Source organism: Nyctereutes procyonoides, unplaced genomic scaffold, assembly GCF_905146905.1.
Source record: "Nyctereutes procyonoides isolate TBG_1078 unplaced genomic scaffold, NYPRO_anot_genome, whole genome shotgun sequence".
Taxonomy (NCBI): domain Eukaryota; kingdom Metazoa; phylum Chordata; class Mammalia; order Carnivora; family Canidae; genus Nyctereutes; species Nyctereutes procyonoides.
In genome coordinates this window covers 73,249,405-73,271,485 of record NW_026575140.1, presented here as the reverse complement: position 1 = coordinate 73,271,485, position 22,081 = coordinate 73,249,405, and the positions used below count along the sequence as shown (strand labels likewise).

The following is a 22,081-nucleotide window of genomic DNA, read 5'->3' as shown; positions in this document are numbered from 1 at the left end:
GACATATGCATGGCCAATAAGCACAAAGAAAAAGTGATCAGCAGCATTAATAATGAGGGAAATGCCAAAATAAAACCACAATGAAATACAACCATTTAAATGACAAGGATATGAAACCACCAGAATTCTCATACCTTGCAGACAGAGTGTTAAAAAGGTATATCCACTTGGGAAATATATCTCTCAGTTTCATATAAAACTAAACATATACCCACCCTACAGCCTGGTGATTCTACTCCTAGAAATTTACGCAAGAGAAATAAAAGTATATGCTCACACAAAGACATACTTGACTGTTAACAGCAGCTTTATTCATAACAGTCAAAATCTGGAAACCATTATATGCCCCTCAAAGGACAATGGGTAAACTATGGTAGATTAACAAAAGGAATACTATTTGATAATAAAGAGACATGAGTGAATGTAGAAATATTAAGCTAAATGCAAGAAGTCCTAAAAAAAAGAGTATATACTGTATGATTTCATTTATGTGACACTCTAGAACATGCAAAATCAATTTATGATGAGAAAAATCAGTACAGTGGTTGCCTTTGAAAGATGGGACAAGAAAAGACTGGGAAAGTGTACAGGGAGACCATCTAGTTTAATGGTAGTACTCTCTGTATCTTAATGGGGTTTGAATTACACAAGCACACACAATGGTCAAAACTCATGGAAGAGTACACGTAAGATTTATGTATTTAACTGCATATACATTTTATTACCAAAAAAGGAAACATGAATCATATATAACTCTAAATAATGATACGCATGTTTATGGATTTACAGGTGAAGTTACTGATGACTGCAACTTACTCTGACATGCATCAAAAAGAAAAAAAAGATGGACTAACGGATAGTGGACTGACGAGCGGATAGGGGGGTGGATATTGCTAAAATAAATGTAGCAGAATGTTAATTGTTAAATCTAGGGCATGAGTGTTAATGTATAATACTTCCAGCTTCTCCTACTGTTCAAAATTTTTCATAATAAAATACTGGAGGAAAAGTAAATCCAGTAATTTAATTCCTCTGCCTACAAATGCCTGTTGGTTACACTCGGTAATTACCAATGGCCTTTACTCAGACCTGGTTCTCAGGTCCTTCCCTGCAGTTTCCGACACTGTTACACACTCTCCCCTTTGAAGCCCCATACTACAAGCTGTTTCCTTTTCCTCTATCTTTCCTTTCTCTTTATACTCCCAAACTGTTGGTGTGCCTCAAGCATTCAGAACTGAGCCCTGCTTCGAACTTTTTCCCACAGAAAACCCACTTCCAGTGTTGTAACTATCACTTCTACACAGTCAACTCCAAATCAAGACAGAGTATCTCTTCTCATCAAGTGTCCCAAATCCAATGGCCGACTGAGGATTTTAACTTACATGTCTCAAGTCATCAAACTGCTTACTTTTATCCTCAGAACTTTGAGAATTTCATTTCCCAATCATTGTCCAGGTAGCATATAGTTACCCAGGGTCAATACAGAAGTTAGTGTTGACACCTCCCCCAGTCTTAATCTCTAAAAATAATCAAGCATCAATTCCTCCAGAATCCATTACTTCCTTTTCATTCTACCATCACTCATCTTATAATGATCCTTAGAAACTCTTATTGGCAGAATTTCTAGGATTCCCCACATCTAAAAGATAACACATATTGAGCAGAAAAAGGTAAGTGACATACATGTATTACTTGCTGCGGTAGCAGATTTCCAGATACGGACCCCTCCCAATGAGCCAGGCCTGCTGGTGCTCACGTTCTTTGCAGCTTCCTCCACCACTAAATCTGAGCTGGCCCTGTGACTCATTTTAACCAAAAGAATGCCACAGAAATAGCATTGTGCCAGTTCCAAGTCTGTGCCTTAGGAAAGCCTAGAAACTTCCACTTTTGTACTCTTGGGAGCTCTGAGCCACCAAGTAAGAAATCTGGTCCATCTGCTGGAAAGACCACCTGGAGAGAGAAAAGCCCTGAGACAACATAGAAAGAGTGTGTGAGAAAAGGCCTAGACCCCTCAGTGTCCCAGCTGGGCCCAGCCTTCAAGGTGTCCCAGCCAAGGTGCCAGAAATATGAATGATGCCATCTTGGACGTTCCCATCCCAGCTGCCATCTGACCATAGCTACAGGAATGACTAAAGGAGACTAGCAGGACTGTCCATCAGAGATGTAACCGAAAGAAGTATGAGAAATAATACGTTATTTTGTTTTAAGATACTAAGTTTTATGATGGCTTTTTTTACACAGCAATAGATCATCAAAACATGTACCCTGAAGAAACCAATTATATGATGGGGGACTCGTTCAAGTAAATAAAGACCATCAAAGGTATGTGTTGATGGGTAAACTCAGCATGCTAGTGAGTACAGAGGAGGGTCATCTAAATTAAATGGTCACAATGTGTGAAGGGGAGAAGGGGAGGCTTTCTAGAGCAGATTATCACAGTTTGGGTTTTAAGTGAGTTCATTAGTAGTTCATGGTTGCTCAGGGGAGCCATAAAAAGTATAGCTAGGGGGATCCCTGGGTGGTGCAGCGGTTTAGCGCCTGCCTTTGGCCCAGGGCGCGATCCTGGAGACCCGGGATCGAATCCCACGTCAGGCTCCCGGTGCATGGAGCCTGCTTCTCCCTCTGCCTGTGTCTCTGCCTCTCTCTATCTGTGTGACTGTCATAAATAAAAAAAATTTTAAAAAAATTAAAAAAAAAAAGTATAGCTAGGGATATTAACAGGGACCAGGTAATTGAGGGCCTTATACACTAAGCTAAAGAGCTGAAACTTTACCCTAAAAGCTATAAAGAACTATAACAAATTTTAAGCAGAGAAATGACATGGTCAGACTTGGATCTGAGAGCAGCAGTGTACTAGACAAGTGAGAAGAGAGGCAAAGTTTTGCAGTCTACCCCAGTGATCTAGAACCGATGAGACCCTGAACTGACATGGGCACCGTGAACAGAGAGCAAGGGACAATTGATATTAAGAATGTACCGGACTTGGTAAAAGTAGATGCAGTGGAAAGGGGCTAAGAGATAAGAATTTCGGGTAACTCTTGTTTATTCAGTTAAGCAGGGGGGTACACAGTGCTGCCACTTACGGAGAAACGGTAGAAGAGTAAACTGAATTCACATACAGGTACAAAGTTTAGACTCAGATACAAGGACCGGAGGAAAAGGATGATGTGTCTGCTGATAGGCGGGAAACTGAAATAAGTTTCACTTGATGGCCCCCATTTTTATAGTGAAATCTGCTAGGACTAAGGAGAAAAATGGTGGAGAGAGGAAGTTTAGAAAGGGAGGTAAAAGTTTAGGACAGTTCTCAGAGGATGGGGTAGCCCTGAGGATCCAGGTGATGTTAGACATATAAATGACTATACATTTATTCTGACCCAAGACACACAGTTATAGGACTGTCTCTAGCAGCACTCAGCAGCCTCGCATAAGGACAGAGAAGTCAGGTGGCTGACTCACCCAGGACTTGAGAATAAGAGGAAAGGGAATTGAGGGTAACACTAAAGGAAAAATTTGAGCAGTGGACCATGCATCCAGGCAGGCTATGGAAAGACATGCTTCCAGGGAGCTGAATGACTGGTGGGAAATGGAGTGAAGTTACCAAACAAGAAAGAGGACCTGGAGTGGTCAAAGTGTAGAGTCGCTGGGAACAAGCAGGCTGCTGGAAGGACCGATGGCTATGGTCAGATACAGGATGTTGCACCAGCCTGGCTCACTGCTCTGCACCTAAGAAAAGCTCACCAGATGTACTGACTGTTAGGCAAGCTACTAGGGCCTACACACACACACACCAGTTAGATAAGCTAGCATTTGGTGAGAAATTTCCAAAACGAGTCTCCATGCACCCTGCTGATTTCAACTTAACACAGACTCATATGACATCTAAAGTAACGCTTCCAGGAGCATCTGAGTGGCTGTCAGTTCAGCATCTGACTCTTGGTTTCGGCTTGGGTCATTACCTTGGAGTCCTCAGGCTCAAGCCCTGTGAGGGGCTCTGCACCCACCGTGGAGTCTGCTTGTCTCTCTCCCTCTGCTCCTCCTCCTCCTTCTCTCTCTCTCTCATAAATATATAAAATATTTTTTAAAAAATGCTTCCTCCAATAAATCCCTCAATGAGCTACTTACCTATTACTCTATCATATGAATTCATCAGGCAAGCTCAGAATTTTTTTTTCAAGATTTTATTTATTTATTTGACAGAAGGAGAGAGAGAACACAAGCAGGGGGAGCGGTAGAGGGAGAGAAGCAGGCTCCCCACTGAGCAGGGAGCCCAACATGGGGCTCAATCGCAGGACCCCAGGATCATGACCTTGAGCTGAAGGCAGACGCTTAACCAAATGAACAACCGAGGTGCCCCATGCTCAGAACATTTTTTAAAAAAGAAGAATCGAAGTCCTTGGATGGTTCAGTGGTTGAGCATCTGCCTTTGGCTTAGGGTATGATCCCAGGGTCCTGGGATCAAGTTCCGGATCAGGTTCCCTGTGAGGAGCCTGCTTCTCCCTCTGCCTATGTCTCTGCCTCTCTCTGTCTCTCATGAAAAAAAATATTTTAAAAAAATTAAAAAATTAAAAAAAGAATCATGCTTAATATTTCAGCTTTCCTGCTATTTGCCCCAAGCTACTTCTATGAATCAATTGATGATGTCCTTTAAAGCACAAGCTCACCATCTTTTATTGAGGAAGAGTCCTACTTGCTGCCATTCTCAATGAATCACTATTAAAGGCAGGAATCTTAAAAAGAAGTTCTGCCCTGGAAGAGCACTCATGTGGAAGTCTCATCTTCCTCCTGCCAGCAATAATCCTGAAGGATATAAGTTGGATATTAGGAAGTGTCCCACAAAAACAAGATAACGTCCATGACAAAGCAACCAGGTATCCAGGAGAAAAACAATGAATATATGACTAAACTGAATATTAGTTCCTTTTTTGGTGGGGGGTTAACTCAGCGTGTCTTTTTTGAAATTACAATGTTAGAATACATAATGACTACCCTCAACATGTACAAAGCACTTAGCAGATTTCTAATAAGTAAATTCACTTTTTAAAAAAAGATGTATTTATTTTTGAAAAGAGAGAGAGAGAGCAGGGAGTGGGCAAGAGCAGAGGGAGAGAGAGAGAGAAATTCCAAGCAGCCTCCATGCTGTGCATGGAGCCCAACACAGGACTTGATCTCACAACCCTGAAATCATGACCTGAGCCAAAGCCAAGAGTGGGATGCTTAACCGAGTGCACCACCCAGGCACCCTGTAAATTCACCTTTATGCAGTATCACTGTGAGGTTTTCTCCTTCCACCTGGCGCCACTGCAGTGTGGGCCTCTGTCACTCTAACACAGGCTCTGACAGATGAGTCTCCTAACTGGTCCTCTACACTACTCCCATCCACTTTCCACCTGCCAAAGTCATTTATCTAAAATGAAAATCTCATCCTCCGATACCCTTCCTCCTTTAAAATCTTTCAGTGCCTCAACAGGGAAAAGCCCAAACTCCTGAACACACGATAGAGCAGTCTTTTGCGAGTATTCCCACAGCCAGTGAAGTAATTCCCAGTACTTCACTGGTGTCACTCTTCCCCACCTCCCTGCAGCATCTTTCCCCTATTCTCTGCCCTACTAATTCCTCCCTCTATCAACCCCCACCCACGTAAGTCTTTCTTTGAAAGTTTCAATCCAACAGACAAGTTAATAGAACAGTATAGTGAACATGTGCCCTTCATCTAGATTCATCAGTTGTTACCCCTTTGTGCCACATTCCCTTTGCCTCTCTCTGAACCGTCTGAAAATGACAGACATCACAACACTTAGCCCCTAAAACCTCAGCAAGTAGCTCTTGAAGAATAAGAACCTTCTACATAATCATGCAACAGTATAAGCCACAATATCCCAAATATTAACATGGATACAATATTATCTAATATTGTATATATTGTGTATGTAGTCCATATTCAAACTTTCCCATTTATTCCAACATGCTCTTTACAGTACATTTGTTTAATCCAGGATCAAACCAAGGATCGTGCATTGCATTTGGTGTTCCTATTCCTCTTTATCTTTCAGGATTCAATTCTGGAAATCACTTTGTCTGGGAATCCCTCTCTGACTCTCCCTGCCCAGTGTGGGTTCCATGCCTCCTCTACATGCACTCATACCACCACTCTTAAGATATCATTATGCTAGTTTGTAATTATTTGTTGTTTCTCTTATTAAACACTAAACTCCTTGAGGACTTTCTATTTTCCAGGCCCATACTGTCTGGCTCACAGTAGATAGTCAGTGTTGGCTAATGGAATGAGAGCTACGGACAGAAAATATGACTGTTATGGACTGAATTGTGATCCCCTCCAATTTATTTGTGAAAGCCCTCACCAGCAAAGTGACTGTATTTGGAGATAAGACCTTTAAGGAAGTAAGATCATAAGGATAAGGCTCCAATCCAGTGGGACCAGTGTCCTTACATGAAGAGGAGAGACCTCGGGAGTACGCACACATAGAGGAAAGGCTATATGAAGACAGAGCATGAAGACAGCAGTGTCTGCAAGCCAAGAAGACAGACTTCACCAGAAGCCAACCCTGCTAGCATCTTACTCTTGGGACTTCTAGCCTTTAGAACCGTGCGACAATAAATTTATGTTAAGTCACCTATTGTCTGTGGTACTCTGTGATGGCAGACTGAGCAGATTACTCCAATGACCATAATATTTGTGCCCACAGTTACTATGGATGATACAATGCAAAACAAAACCTACATCACTGCTAGAACAAAGATACACACAGAAGACTTTTTCTCCCTACTTCTGGAAAAGTGAACCCCACATTCCACGAAAAGAATGACAGGATCATTCTGACACTCGTGACACATAAAATAAGCCCAAGTGAATGTTTCAGACCATGAGCAGCAAACTACTAGTATCAATTACTATTTGGGCTTATCCTATCAGAAAGCAGAGAAACTGATCAGAGATACGTTAAGAGTACAGAGTACTTATCCAAAGGAAATCTTTCACAGAGCCTAAATTTATGATAGACTCATCTTCCCAGCCTCTGCCTTCTAAGACTGCTGCTAAGTTGCTTGTACCACATGTCTCTGTTTCACTTCTCCCCACCCCCAACAGCCTGTGAAGACAATGGCAGAGGCCATGTGGTTCATGGGGAACAGCAGGGGTTTTGATCACTAACAATGCCAGGTATATCACTATGTTCCTAGCACACTCTTCATAATTACTGATGCATGGATCATCATGGACAACTGACCCACCTTTGAATCATCATCATTCGATTCTCAACAAAACAGACTGGTCTTTAGGCTCTTTCCCAAATGTTCTTTCTTATGTTGACCTTTCACAGTTACCATCTTTCAAACTTCGAAAATGATCTAACCAATGAGCTTGCTATTTTTCATTTTGTGCTCTGACTCATCAGAAGGCCAAGATTTTCTTGATAAATAAAAGCACATTTTAGAATTTAAATAAAACCATCGGTGTTCACAGCTATTTTGATTTCTGTATTAAGAAACTTGGAAAGAGAAAAATGAGTGGGAAATATCAGAAAGGGAGACAGAACATGACAGACTCCTAACTCTGGGAAACGAACTAGGGGTGGTGGAAGGGGAGGTGGGCGGGGGTGGGGGTGACTGGGTGACAGGCACTGAGGGGGGCACTTGATGGGATGAGCACTGGGTGTTATTCTATATGTTGGCAAATTAAATTTATAAATAAAAAATAAATAAATAAAATAAAATAAAAAATGTTGGTGTTGATAGCTATAAAAAAGAAAAGAAAAGAAAAAGAAACTTGGAAAACTGAAAATCTGACCAAATTCTATGTGCACCTTGCTCTTGCGGCAGGACCCAGATGAGAACAAAGACCCACTAAATAATTATTTCCAAAAGCTTACTTAAAATGTTACTGATGGAAATCTGTTTTAGTACTGAGTAACATAATCAAGGTATTCCTACAGTCAGTCTAAAGTTCTAAAAAATCAGGTTCCAAGCGAGTGAAGCCAGGTGTTAGATGCATTTCAAAATCTTGATCATATTTAGGACCCAACAATCAGCTGCTATTATTTCAAGGTATTACTGAATCTGAAAATTTTTTTATTAGCTCTAACACAAGGTGCCGAAAAAGCTAAAAATCATTAGAGGATTTTATTTGTGCACTTGTTTCTCAAACAAAAATTGGACCAAAAGAAAAGAAACTAGGAACACAAACACAAATGGATACATATGCACAAATATACCCATGCACACAGTGGTTTTATTCTTAACAGCATTTACCTTCTGCCCTTCTCACAGAGCTTCTCGATTTCAGCTTTCAGATCCTGCTCCTTCTGCAAAAATTCCTTCTTTTCTTTCTCTATCTTCTTCTTTGTTTCTTCTCGTTTTATTGTTACATCCTGGATAGCTTTTAGTATCTCCTGAGTCCCCCATAATTACAGTCACACACAGATAAAGAAGGAAATGAATTAATTCTTTTGGTCAGAAGGTTATTTTCAACTAACACAAATTAACACACTGGCTTTAGTAAACTCAAGTTGAATTGAAGGAATTGGGTTGAGGAGCTCTGAAAGCCAGTATTTAGATGTAAGCAAGGAAGTTACAATGAAGCAGGTTTCAGTTCAGCAGAAGAAAGAATTTCTAACAATCACAACTGTTAAAAAATGGAATTTACTATCTTGAGAAGCAATAACCTTTCCATTATCCGTGTTCAGATACAGTCCAAATGAACACCTGTTGAGAATGCTGAGAAAGGCATTCTTGTATAGGGTGGAAATTTATTACTTCTATCAAAAACAGTCTTGTTTTATTAAAGTTCTACTTTATTACATGTGGGGGGTTTTTCTGAATCCTTTTTTCCTTTAACAAAAATATCTATATTTGTCGTTAGAAGAGGAGTAACAGAGAAGTGATAGTTAAGTCACTCCCAAATCAATGCCAACTCAATGCATAATTAACATGTTCACTGTTGTGTATTATTTTTTCACATCTTTATTCTCACACAAACACACCCATACTCATATTTGTATTTCTTTGCTTTTGTATTTGTTCCAAATGAGAGGATTTTATACATATTATCTACATCCTGCTTTTTTTTCACTTGACGTGAATATACTGTCAATATAGATTTAATGTGGGGCACCTAGATGGCTCAGTAGGTTCAGCATATGATTCTTGGTTTCAGTTCTGGTCATGATCTCATGGGTCATGGGATCAAGCCCTGTCAGACTCCGTGCTCAGCATGGAGGCTGCTTTGGATTCTCTCTTTCCTCTCCTTCTGCCCCTCCCCTTCTCATATGTACTCTTTTTCTCATAAATAAATAAATCTTAAAATACATAGATTTAACTTAAAAATGGCAGCATATGACATAATATTTATATATCAAATTTATCTAACCATTCTATGTAAAGAGTCTATCAAAGTTGAGTCCAGTTTTTTTGTAACTATACACAATACTGCAATACTCTATAAGTCTACACTTTCATATAAAAACTTTCATTTCTATAGAAAAGACATAATAATATGATTGCTAGATCACAGTACATTTTAAGACTTTTTTTAAATTTATTTTTATTATTTTTTTAAGATTTTATTTACTTATTCATGAGAGAGAGAGAGAGAGGCAAAGGGAAAAGCAGTCTCCATGCAGGAAGCCTGATGTGGGACTTGATCCTGGGACTCCAGGATCACACTGAGCTGAAGGCAGGCGCTAAACTGCTGAGCCACCCAGGGATCCCCACATTTTAAGTCTTCCCCCCCCCCACATTTTAAGTCTTAACTGAAAATTCTTAATAATTGCTCCAAAAAGGTTTTAACAATTCATATACCTACAAAGTCTGAAAAGGGCTCATTTTCCCTCACCCTTGACAACTTATTTCATTTTTGCCAAACTCCTGAGGGGAAAGAGAGGAATGGTAGCTAATCCTTTTAAGAAACATTTCCCTAACTCCCATTTTTTACTGTTTGTACAGTCTGCCTCCTCCAACTAGAATAAGCATTCAGTGCAGAGACTATGTTTCCTTTACTGCTAAATCTGTAGACTGGATCAGGAACTCAGAAAATATTTGAGGAATGAAGAATGAATGAATGAAGGCCAGTGAGGCTGAGGCTAAGCTTTTCATTTATTTATTATCCACTTACTTTTCCTCTTCTGTGTACTACCATTTATAATTTTTTTTTTTTTAAAGATTTTCTGGGGCAGCCCCGGTGGCTCAGCGGTTTATCGCCACCTTCGGTCCAGGGCATGATCCTGGAGACGGAGGATCAAGTCCCACGTCAGGCTCCCCACATGGAGCCTGCTTCTCCCTCTGCCTGTGTCTCTGCCTCTCTCTCTGTGTGTGTCTCTCATGAATAAATAAATAAAATATTTAAAAAAAAAAAAGATTTTCTTTATTGGGACACACAGGTGGCTCAGTGGTTGAGCATCTGCCTTTGGCTCAAGGCGTGATCCTGGAGTCCCAGGATCAAGTCCTGCATCAGGCTCCCTGCGTGGAGCCTGCTTCTCCCTCTGCCTCTCCCTCGTCTCTTATGAATAAATAAATAATATCTTTAAAAAAAAAAGATTTTATTTATTTGAGAGAAAGAGTGAGCACACGGTGGGGGAGGGGAACAAAGGGAGAGGGAGAAGCAGACTCCCCACTGAGTAGGGAGCCTGACAGGACCCTGGGATCATGACCTGAGCTAAAGGCAGACACTTAACTGACTGAGCCACCCAGGTGCCCCACTATTCATAACTGTTTGGCAAAATAATCCCTCCCCCCCCAAAATATGTCTACATTCCAATCTAACCTAATCCCTGGGCCCTTGTGACTATGTTACTTTCCATGGGAAAGGAGACTGTCCAGATATTACTAAGGTAAAGACCTGGATGTGGGGAGATAGTTCTGAGTCATCTGGATAGGCCCAATCTAATCACACAGGTCTTTAAAAGCGGAAAACCCTTCCTAGTTCTCCAAGAAAGATGTGATTAGGGAGAGATCCAAGATCCAAGAAAGATGTGATTAGGGACGGATGGTCAGAGATGCAAATCTGCTGACTCTCAGGATGTGAAAGAGGGCCACAATTCAAGGAACGCAAGCAACTTCTAGAAGCTGGAAATGCAGGGAAAGGTATTCTCCCCCTAGAGTCCCCAGAAAGTGATGCAACCGTGCAATACTTGGATTTTAGCCCAGTGATACCCATGTTGGACTTTGGACCTATAGGGCTGTGAGATAATAAATCTGTATTGTGTTCAGCTGCCAAATTGACGGTAATCTGTTACAGCAGCATTAGGAAACTATATAATATTCTTTCCCGGGTTTTCACTAGAGTTTTGACTTTTACCATGAATTTGTAGGAGTTTCAGAACACAGATGTGGATATTAAACCCATCATCAGATGTGAAACAAGTAATTTCCCAGTCTAACACTGATCTTCTGCTGTTTTTGGTATCATGTGCCATATTACAAATGTTAAATTATACATAATTAAATTGATTCATTTTTATGTGGCTTCTGGGTTTTTTGCCTGGCTTAAAATGACCTCTTGCAACTCGAGGTTTTCTAAATATTCTCCTAAATTTTCTCCTAATTTACCTTTTTTTCCCTTTTCATAGATTTTTCATCTACTAGAATTATATTTTTTACTACAGGCCAGAATCTAATCACATGGTCTTCAAGGTAGACAGTCAGCTATGTCAACAAAATATATTAAATAACCTTTCTCTCTAAACTATAATAGAAGTGAGAGTTTGCAGGCACCCGGGTGGCTCAGTTGGTTGAGTGTCCACCTCTTGGTTTTGGCTCAGGTCATGATCTCAGAGTCGTGGGACTGAGCCTCTTGTTGGGCTCTGTGCTCAGTGAAAGTCTGCTTGAGATTCTCTCCCTCTGCCCCTCCGCTAACTCATGGTGCGTGTGCATGCACACTCTCTCAAATAAATAAAATATTAAAAAAAAAAAGTGAGAGTTTGAACAAGATGCCCTCAAAGGTTCTTTTTATCCTTAAAATTCTAAGACAACCCTTAAAAAGATAAATATTGCTCTTTAGCTTATATTAATTCAGACACAAATTATAATTTGATTAGGGAGTATAGCCCTACTTATTGACAGACTTAACATAAGCAGGGTACCTGGTGATTCTTCATTTCTTCTTCTCTCCTTTGCTGGAGCTGCTTTAATTGCACTTGGAGCTGATTCTCTACTTGCCTCTGCTTGTCCAAGACCTCCTGGTAACGCTCCTTCAACAGGGTTCTCTCTGTCATCATTTTGTCCTAATTTGTAACAAAAGAAAAGTTTAATTTCCTTATTGTTGCAAAAAACATCATTCACCAGGTGCCTGTTCAAGGCACTGTGCAGAGCTCTAGGCTGCAGGGTCCAACATTCTATTAGCCATGTGTGGCTATATAAACTTAAGGTAATTAAAATAAAGAAATTTAAAAATATAGCCCCTCAGTCACACATTCCCAAGTACTCATTAGCCACAAATAACAAATGGCTACCATGCTGGACAGCACAGATATAAGACATTTCCATCATTACAGGAAATCCTATTGCACAGCACTGCTCTAAGGCCAAGGGTGGGGGGGTTGGCAATGTATGGCCTGTGGGCCAAATCCAACCATTGTCTGTTTTTATAAATAAATTTTTTCCTTAAGATTTATTTATTCATTTTGGGGGGGAGAGAGAGAGAAATTGTGTGCACATGAGAAGGGGGAGGGGCAGGAGGAGAGAAAAAAAGCAGACTCTGAGCTGAGCAGGGATCCCACAACCTTGAGATCATGACCTGAGCCGAAATCAAGAGTCAGATGCTCAAACTAACCCACCCAGGCATCCCTATAAATAAACTTTATGGGAACACAGCCGTTCCCAATGGCTTATAGGCAGCTTTTACGCATGGTACAATGAGTGGAATGGTTGCAACAGAGCCCATATAGGTCCAAAGCATAAGCATTTACCATCTGACCTTTTACAGAAAAGGTTTGCCAATCTCTGCTCTAGGGAATAAGAGAAAGGAGACATTTTATCAGAGCAAGAAAAAAATGAATGGGTAAAAACAAACAAAAAAAAAAACACAACACCTACTCAAAATTGCATCCAGAAAACAGGATTGCTTATTGGTCATTAGCACTAAAAATGGACAAATCCACTAGAGGTCTGGAGAATATGGTATTCAGACTGGGCAAATCAGCAAGCTCTCATGTAAAATAAGAGTAGAAGTAAGGCTTCTGAGGACCACAGCTCAGCTCTGCCTCCCCATATCCATAAATCAAAAAAGTGATGGTTACATTTCAAAGGGATGCTAAAACGGTCAATATAAAACATATCTGGGGGCGCCTAGGTGGCTCAGTCAGTGAAGTGTCTGCCTTTGGCTCAGGTCATCTCAGGGTCCTGGGATCGAGCCCCAGATCAGGTTCCCCACTCACTGGGGAGCCTGCTTCTCTCTCTCCCACTGCTCCTGCTCCTGTTCTCTCTCGCTCACATGCTCTCTCTCAGTCTTTAAAATAAATAAATAAATAAAACACATTTGGTATAAGGCAGCACCTATAAAATTTAAATCAAGAGCATTCAACTGAACTATTGATTAAAAGAGAACTATTTTCAAAGAAAAAAACAAGTTTTAGAAGTGAATGAAGGAAAACTTACCACATTATGATAATAAAAACTAAGCTCTCAAGATGGGGCTTTAGTGGGGCACCTAGGTGGTGCATTGGTTAAGCGTCTGACCCTTGCTTTCAGCTCAGGTCATGATCTCAGGGTCATGAGATCCAGCTCTGTGTCAGGCTCTGCTCTCAGCACAGAGTCTGCTTAGGATTCTCTCTCCTCTCCCTCTACCCCTCCAGCTCATGCTCTCTCTCTCTCTCAAATAAATAAATTAATTAAAAAAAAAAAAAAAGATTAGACTTTAACTTTAACTTTGGAATAAACTAGTCTTTAGCCCAGCTGCTGAAATGTGAAGAAGACCCCCAGATGACTCTAGTCTCACATCTTTACAGGGATTCCGAACCTGGAATCTATGGATGGGCCTCAGGGATCTCTGAAATCTCTGAAATTAGGGAACACGGTAAGGAGGATAAATTTTTCTGAGATAAGAATTAAAGTTTTCAAAAGATTCCAAGAGGACTTTAATCCAAGAAAAGTTAAAAAAGGTTAAGAACCAATATACGCAACTAGTAGATAAGAATCTTTTCCTTCTTCAGCACACCTCTTTCTCTTTATTTCCTTGTGGTATCTTCTCTGTTCACAATGCATCTTTAGAACACAGGCCGGGGGGAGGGAAACCACAAGTCTCAGGGAAAGAAGTCTCAAGGTACATGCTATTAGTATATACCAAGAGATAATCGAAAGGCTATCGTAAACTACTTGTTCCAAATCATCTCATCTTAACAAGCCAAAGTTACTTTGTTTCATCCGTGTATAATTGGTTCCAAGGACCAGAAGTTATGATTTCAAATGCAGACGGTGGGAAATTACCATAAATGCACAAAAAGGGAAATAAACAGGAGCCAAGTTTCTTGTATTGCCACCAAGCTTAACACCTGCCTAGCTCCACTGCCTTGTTAAAATCATGTGGGCCTACACTGTATGTTAACCGACTCGAATTTAAAGGAAATTTTGATAAAATAAAATAATATAAAATGAAAGCATGTGAGCCATCCCACCACTCAAAAGAATACAGCCTTACAAAACATAACCCTGGGCCTCTTTTCACCCAAAGACTTGCTAGTTTCCACTCCTGCTTCAGACTGATGCTAAAGCTTATTAATAACTTAGTTGGCCCCCTTGGACTACTACAGTCACGGGAACCCCCCCATAGAACTATGGGGCAAAATACTGTGTGTGAAGTGCTTAGAGTAAGTGTTCAAAAGGCGAAACCCACCCCCCACCCCTTACTGGGACTGCTCTTCTAGTCTGTTTTTTTTCCCCAGCACATCTCTGTCAACTCTAGGATCTTTTTACCTGCCTGTTATGAATAACCCCCAAGCTGCTACCCTGTATTTAAAAAACTTTATTTACTTCATCTAGTTAATGTATTCCCATAACTTCCTTTCTTCCATCTGTCTCTCAATTTCTTCAACTTGACCAAAGATCCACTTGTTTATCTGGTTGCTGTAAGCCTTTTTTTCTCTTTTCTTCCACTAAGTTAATCCACATTACCCTAAAAACCTCTTCCTGATGTTAGGGTGCCTCTTTCCCAGCATCATCCTTCCTCTTGAAAACCATACACTTTGATCCATACCCTTAAGGGTGGAGGTTTTTGCCATGAAATGTCAGGGAGGAATAGATCAAACAGACCTTTTAACAAAGATAAATGTGCAGCTCTCTAGGTTTTAAAACTCAATTATTAGGAATCAAAGGGAAGCTACAACTCCACAATACACCAGAAAAAGACCTGATGGGAGTTTGGCTGAAAGCTCAACACTGTGAGCAGACCGCCACAGTAAGACAAGGGCGCCTTGAGAAATAGCGTCTGACATGATAGAAAGTACAAGAACCCCACTGTGTTATGAATCAAATATTCTGTATTTGGATTATTGTATTTAGTTCTCGGGATCACGTTTTCTTTTTTCTTTTTTTTAAGATTTTGTTTATTTATTCATGAGAGACACAGAGAGAAGCAGAGACATAGGCAGAGGGAGAAACAGGCTCCCCGTGGGGAGCCTGATGCAGTCATCAATCCCAGGACTCCGGGATCACACCCTGCACCAAAGGCAGATGCTTGACCACTGAGCCACCCAGGCATCCCCTCAGGATCACATTTTCAAAGCAATACTGATAAGACGGAACATGTTCCAGTGGAAAAGTAGTCAGGGCGATGGAAGGGCTAGAAAACATATTCTATGAAGAAAAGAAGAAATTTAAAAACATCTAGGAATGTTTTTTCTGGAAAGATTCAGACTTGAGGGGTAAGAGGAAGAGGCATAAGAAAACCTCAAGTATACGTAGGGCCAAAAAGTAAAGGAGGATTTGGATTTACTCTACACAGCTTAGGAGCTCACTATAACAAGAAGTGTGAGAAGTGCTATCATCACTTCAGAACAAGATCTAAGAATAAGAGCTCCTTTTTAAATGCAATCGACTGCTTTATGAGTAGTAGTAAGCTTCCCATCTCTGGAAGTAAGCAAGTAGAAAGAAAATTAGCTGACCATCTGTTAGGGATTTTTTTTTTTCTTTAAGATTTATTTATTCATGAGAGACACAGACAGAGGGAGAAGCAGGCCCCTCGCAGGGAGCCCAATGTGAGACTTGATCCCGGATCCCAGGATCACGACCTGAGCCCAAGGCAGGCGCCCAACTACTGAGCTACCCAGGCGTCCCACTGTTAGGGATTTTTAAAAGGAGATTCCTGTACTTTTTCCAACTGGGATGATATAATTCTAGATAGTCTGAGTTAACAGTCTCATATATTCACTGTTAACAGTTTAAGTACTCACCAGGTTCTTTTCAATATCTTGATCTGTGTTTACCTCTGAATCAGCCGTCTTAAAGTCAGTCTACAAAGAAAGAAACAACCATATTCAGAACCATTCAGAGACATTTGAAAAGGCTGAATACTTACTCTTTAGTAATTTTACCTAGAAATCTGCCACAACTAACTAAGTAGCTACATTTTTGTGTTCCCCTTACTGGCTTCATAACGAGAGAACTGTAGGTCTGGCAAACAGACACTGACATGAATATTGCACTGAACATTTATCCCACAAAATAACCTGAACAAGACCCAAGAACTGACAGAGAGATAGCCTCAAGTGTGAAATTAGAATTTTGCCCCCTACAGTCTATTGTGCCCATCCTTCCTCCTACAAAAGAGCACACCAATCACTAGGAGGCAGGATACACTGTACTTCTTAAGATGTAGGAGAGAATTAACAAGGATTCCTCCTGCAAGGACAAAGATGGGAGATATGGATATGACTTACACTCATCAATTAGTGAAAGAGATTATAGGTAGGTCATAAAGCTCCTAGTTGCCATGATTGGATCCTGGCTTTATTATTTATTGAACACCAGAAGGACGACATCCCATAGCACTACTGTATGAAAACTGTACGTCAGTTGCCAGTAAAAAAAAAACAACAAGGCAGAGTAGTTCTCCACCACCTGTGAAGAAAGGTCTCCTACCCTCAATAAATAAATATATATAAATAAATATCCCAAATTCCATTTTAGTAGTAGAAACTTGATACTTGACCTGTACAGCAATGTTTTGAGAAAGCTTCAGGGAAGAGCTATCCTGATCATCATCCTGATCCACTCTGACTCCTTCAACCCCATTTGCTGGAGGCACCACAGGTCGGAAATCCAAGCCTGTGTCCCCGCTACCTTCCTTTAGGATGGAGGCGTGTGGGGATTTCTCTTCAGAACAATTCCCGGAGGCAAGCTGCTTTGTATGGCACCCTGCCTTAAGAGACCGAGTGACGGGATGGAGGCTCTCCCGGAGGCATGTGTCCCCCTCCTCTCCTGCTGTGTTGGCCACGTCCTTCAAATCAGACTGAGACCCACCGCCAGAAAGACAAAGGGCTGTGGCTAGCAAGTTTTCTCCTAAAACCGCCCGGTGCGCTGCTGAAGTGTCACCTGCTGATGAACCAGGATTCTGCTCTGGGTGTTCCAAATGGACATTTCTGTTATTCTCCTTGGTTATCGTTTGGCTACTTACACTCGACAGAGGCGAGTTCTTGTGCTTCTGTGCAGGGTCTTTGGGGCTATCAAAAACATAAGATAAAAAGTTTCTCTCTTCGCCCAATCTTAAGGATTAAATACATAATACTTTTAACATAATGACTACAAGAACCAAACCAGACTACATAAGCCCCCCAAATTATCAGAATGACATAGAACTTAGTCTTTATCCAGAGATTTTGATCCCACATGCAGGGAGTATAGCTTGGTGGTTAGAGCCTGGGTGCCGGAGAGAGACATTTCCTGTCGAGTGACCGTAAAGAAACACATGTAAATGACGCTGAAGAGCCCCATATTTCCGAGGTCCAGTTTGAATAACTTTGGGGAATGTTGATGAAATAGCCTACTGCTAGTTAGAATATTTCATTCAGTTACATGTACTAACTTAATTACACGTAACGTTCTAATAAATAAAAGGTTAACTTAGAAATCCTGTTTTTAGGGATCCCTGGGTGGCGCAGCGGTTTGGCGCCTGCCTTTGGCCCAGGGCGCGATCCTGGAGACCCGGGATCGAATCCCATGTCAGGCTCCCGGTGCGTGAAGCCTGCTTCTCCCTTTGCCTGTGTCTCTGCCTCTCTCTCTGTGTGTAACTATCATGAATAAATAAATAAAATCTTTAAAAAAAAAAAAAAAGAAAGAAATCCTGTTTTTATTACACTCTCACATTTCACTAAGGCATATTTCATCCAAATTCCTCACAGATCTTTGAACAAGAACCACCTTTTAGGTTCTTCAACAGTTATCCAGAGCATGGCATCCTCACTTAAAGCTGTCTGCAGTACAATTTCAAATCCAAAACTGAAGCTGTCAGTAGAACTTTTATCCCAAATATATACACGTGTATAAACACTGGGATAGTTGTTTTGTTGTTTGTCACGGCCACTTAACGTATTGCTTTTTGAGGAGATGTTTAAAACCTATTTACAGTGACATCTAACATCTGCAACAGTAAGCCTTCCACCCAGGAATACAGACTACATCTGTGCTAAATTTCTTTGCCCCTTCTTTTCTTTTACTTTCTTTTTTTTAATATTTATTTTTTTTATTGGAGTTCATGCCCCTTCTTTTCTTTAAAAAAATAAAAAATTAAAAAAAAAAAAACCCTGATTCTATCAAATGATGCGTTTAAGTACCCCAAGCCAGTACTGACTGAGGCTTTAGGTCATTAGGTCATGGTGCCTTCCTCTCTTCAACAGCATATGTTGTTCAAAATAAAACAACTGAGAGCATACTGTGATATGAGCCTTTAAAAAACACTTCTAGCTGAATCCTTACTGAGAGTTACCTGGGGGAGCAGGGAAGACACTTAAATTACTGATTTGGGCATATATGGTACAGTCCCGGGGTGTAAATCCTGACTCTTGCTATTTACCAGTTGTCTGACTCCAGGCAAGTTACTTAATCTCATTTAACAGAAATATGACTGACCTGATAGGATCGTTGTGAGGATGACATGAAATCTTGCATCTCAAGTATTTAGTACACAGCCTGGCACAGTAAATATTCAAAAAGCCCCAGATGCCATTATTGTTACTAGGAGCATGTGGCTGACTCTATTTACAAAATGAAGATCCAAGTTTACGGTTAGGCTTCCTTCATGTTTTTTTCCATTACCCCCTTTGCCAACAAAGCTCTCTTCATGTAAACCAGTATTTATCACGTACTACAGAGTCAGACAAGCCTGGGTTCAAACCCTGACTCCCATGTAGCTTGGCAACCCTGGGCAAGTTACTAACCTCTCTGGCTCTCAATTTCCTCACCTGTAAATGGGAATAATAATATTAGCACCTCCCTCCTGGGATTGTTATGAGGATTAAATGTGTTAATACATATAAAACTATTAGTACAGTATCAACCTATTATATTAGGTCCTAGGTACTCTACAGAAGAGCTGAGGTGGGATATATAATTTAGTGCAACACTGTACATTAACTATGAGTTAAGCACTGTAAGATGCAAGGTTGGGCAATCCTAATTCAGCCCTGGAGAGTTCAGAAAGGAGGCAAAATATCTACGTGGAGCAGCAAGCTATACTAACGAAGCTGTTTATCTGTAGGTAATACAGATAAACAGGTATCTGTGTATATGCATGAACATACATGTGCTTTATGTACAGATGTGTACACACCTATATCTCTATGTAATACAGGAGACATACATACACAGGTATGATACATAATATCATTATAATATACATAATCATAATACATAGTAACACGCAGGTATACACACAGGTATCAAATCACAAATATACAATTAAATGAACATATAGGTCCATATAAAAAAAGGCTGAGGAAATATTTGCATTTTCAGAAGAGTTTAACCCCCTGCACTCTACGTCCTCGACAAAACACTTGGCACGCCTGCTGAGTGCCAGACGTCGTGTTAGGTACCATGAATGCACATATGGACCAGACAGTCCCTATCTTTAAAAAGCTCACTCTTGTGCAGCGCCTCTAAAGCCAAGGAGAGAAAAGCCCAGCTACGCTTGCAGAAGCAGCCGGCTCATACATAAGCCCCTCGTCCAAGTGAAATCTGCCCAGTAGAGTATACGCACGTTACCTTAGACCGTCTGGGAGACCTTCCTCTGATTTGGAAGCACATAAGCTAGAAGATGATTCTGGAGGGTTGGGGGCATTGGACACCACACCAGCTACCTCGGACGCCGCCGCCATCATGATCTGCATGTTCAGAAACAAATTACAGGCTGCAAGTTTCCAAATTTCAAAACAAGTGTTACCTTCCCCCTCAGAACGTCCACACAACAGAGTTGTTCCAGGAAAGAAACCTAAAGAAAAAGCTGAGTCCCAGCAGAAAATAATCAAGAGTTTTTCCGGAGCAGGGTTTTAAAAGAGCCACTGGGCCCCGCGGGCCCCGGTGGACATCAATCCTCAGAAATGTGAGGATTCATGTAAGTATGTAGGAGTCTGTGCAAAGCCTTTTCACTTTGGGCAGAAATGCAGTCATTTCAAACTGACTCCTGGTCTGTGGGAATCTTGTAAATGGTCCACGTGCCTATTTACCTAATGTTCACTGACCAGCAGTGCACCTGGGGGCCTCGTAATCACGTTCTAAATCATTACAAGCATCGTGCATTAATTTAAGTGAAGTGTTTTGGAGGTGTTCGTGGAGGTGGGGGGGGGGGCAATACTGTGCAGGGCAATCCCGGCACCTCCTGCCGTCAGTGTGCTCCCCGCAGACGGGAAATGTCTGAGAACCACGGACGGAGAAAAATACAGGCTCTTCAAAGTTACTGCAGGGGAGCAAACGAGTACAGGGACCCGGGGACGCGACCGGGAGGAAGAGGAGCGGAGGAGCAGGATGGCCCAAGGCGGGGGGTCGGGACGGATGCCGGTCTTGGAGCAAAAGGTCATCCTTTGTGCGGCAAGTCCCACCCGCGGCCGTCGCGGCTTAGACAAAGAGAGAGGGGGAGAGAGAGTGTGGAGGGGGCGGGGGTGTCACCTAGGGTCGGCTTAGGTTGTTGTTCTGTTCAGAGCATCGCAGGTACTCACACCGCCCCCCTCCGCCAGGAACCTCCACGCGCGCCCCGGGCTCTGTCTGGCAGCACTCGGGTCGCAGGCCGCCGGGGGCCCGCGTGCCTCGGTTTCCCCCGTTATACGGAGCTGCTGGGAGACAATGGGCCCAAGTCGCCACGAGTGCTCCCCCGGGTGCCAACATCGTGTCCCGTCGGAGCCGGGTCCCCGGAGCGGGTGCGCCGCCCGGGCGCGGGGCAGCGGGGCAGGTGCGTCGGGCTGCAGCTGCGGCGCGGGGGAGGACCGACGTGTCACGGGGTCCCGGCGGCGGCGGCGGCGGCGGCGGCGGCGGCGGCGGGGCGGAGGGAGCCGCGGAGCCCGGGGCGGAGCGCGGCACGGCCGCCCAGGGGACAATGGGGGCCGCGGCGCCCCGCCGCCGAGCCCTCCGCCGCCCCGGGCCCGGGCTCCCGCGCCCCGCGCCCCCGCGCCCCCGCGCCCCGCGCCTCCTCCCCCACCGCGCAGCCCGCGCGCCCGCTCCGAGGCCGGGCCCCCCGCCCGTGCGCACCGGCCCCCTCCACGCCCCCCCGGCCCCCGGCCCCCCGCGTCGCCGCCCCCTCCCCGCGCGCCCGCCCCGCACGCACCTCCCGCGCCGCGCCCCCGGGAGGCAGGGGGGAGGGAGGGACGCACCTGAGCGGGCGGAGCGGGGGGAGGGGGCGGCCGAGCCTCGGGGGGAGGGGTCGAGCGCCGGCCCGCGCGCGGCACCTCCCACTTCCGGCGGCGCGAGCCGGGCGGGCGAGGCTGGGCCGGGAGAGGAGCGGCCGCGGCGGCAGCGCGCCGCCCCCGACGGCGCCCCCTGGCGGCCGGCGCCGGCACCGCGCAGCAGCCGCGCACGCCGCGGTAGCCCCCGACCCGCCAGCGGACCCTCCTCCGGGCGCGGGGGGGAGGAGGAGGAGGAGGAGGAGGAGGAG

General features: G+C 43.0%; 1 protein-coding gene across 10 annotated transcripts in view; it reads right to left on the bottom strand.

The window, feature by feature from the left end:
• RNF214 (ring finger protein 214) overlaps positions 1-22,040 on the bottom strand; it is a 46,270-nt gene extending 24,230 nt beyond the window's left edge. The window contains exons 1-7 of one of the 10 annotated variants that reach the window (XM_055305326.1): positions 21,801-22,040; positions 21,153-21,266; positions 20,203-20,321; positions 17,153-17,663; positions 16,395-16,454; positions 12,093-12,233; positions 8,266-8,405 (exon numbers count right to left, since the gene is read on the bottom strand). In XM_055305326.1, the coding sequence (XP_055161301.1) occupies positions 8,266-8,405; positions 12,093-12,233; positions 16,395-16,454; positions 17,153-17,663; positions 20,203-20,318 (968 nt within the window). In that variant the 5' untranslated portion in view covers positions 20,319-20,321; positions 21,153-21,266; positions 21,801-22,040. Of the gene's footprint in view, positions 1-8,265; positions 8,406-12,092; positions 12,234-16,394; positions 16,455-17,152; positions 17,664-20,202; positions 20,991-21,102; positions 21,267-21,754 lie in introns of those variants that run through there. The other 9 variants (XM_055305327.1, XM_055305323.1, XM_055305330.1 and 6 more) reach the window with 9 other exon arrangements.
• Between the last annotated feature and the right edge of the window lie 41 nt (positions 22,041-22,081).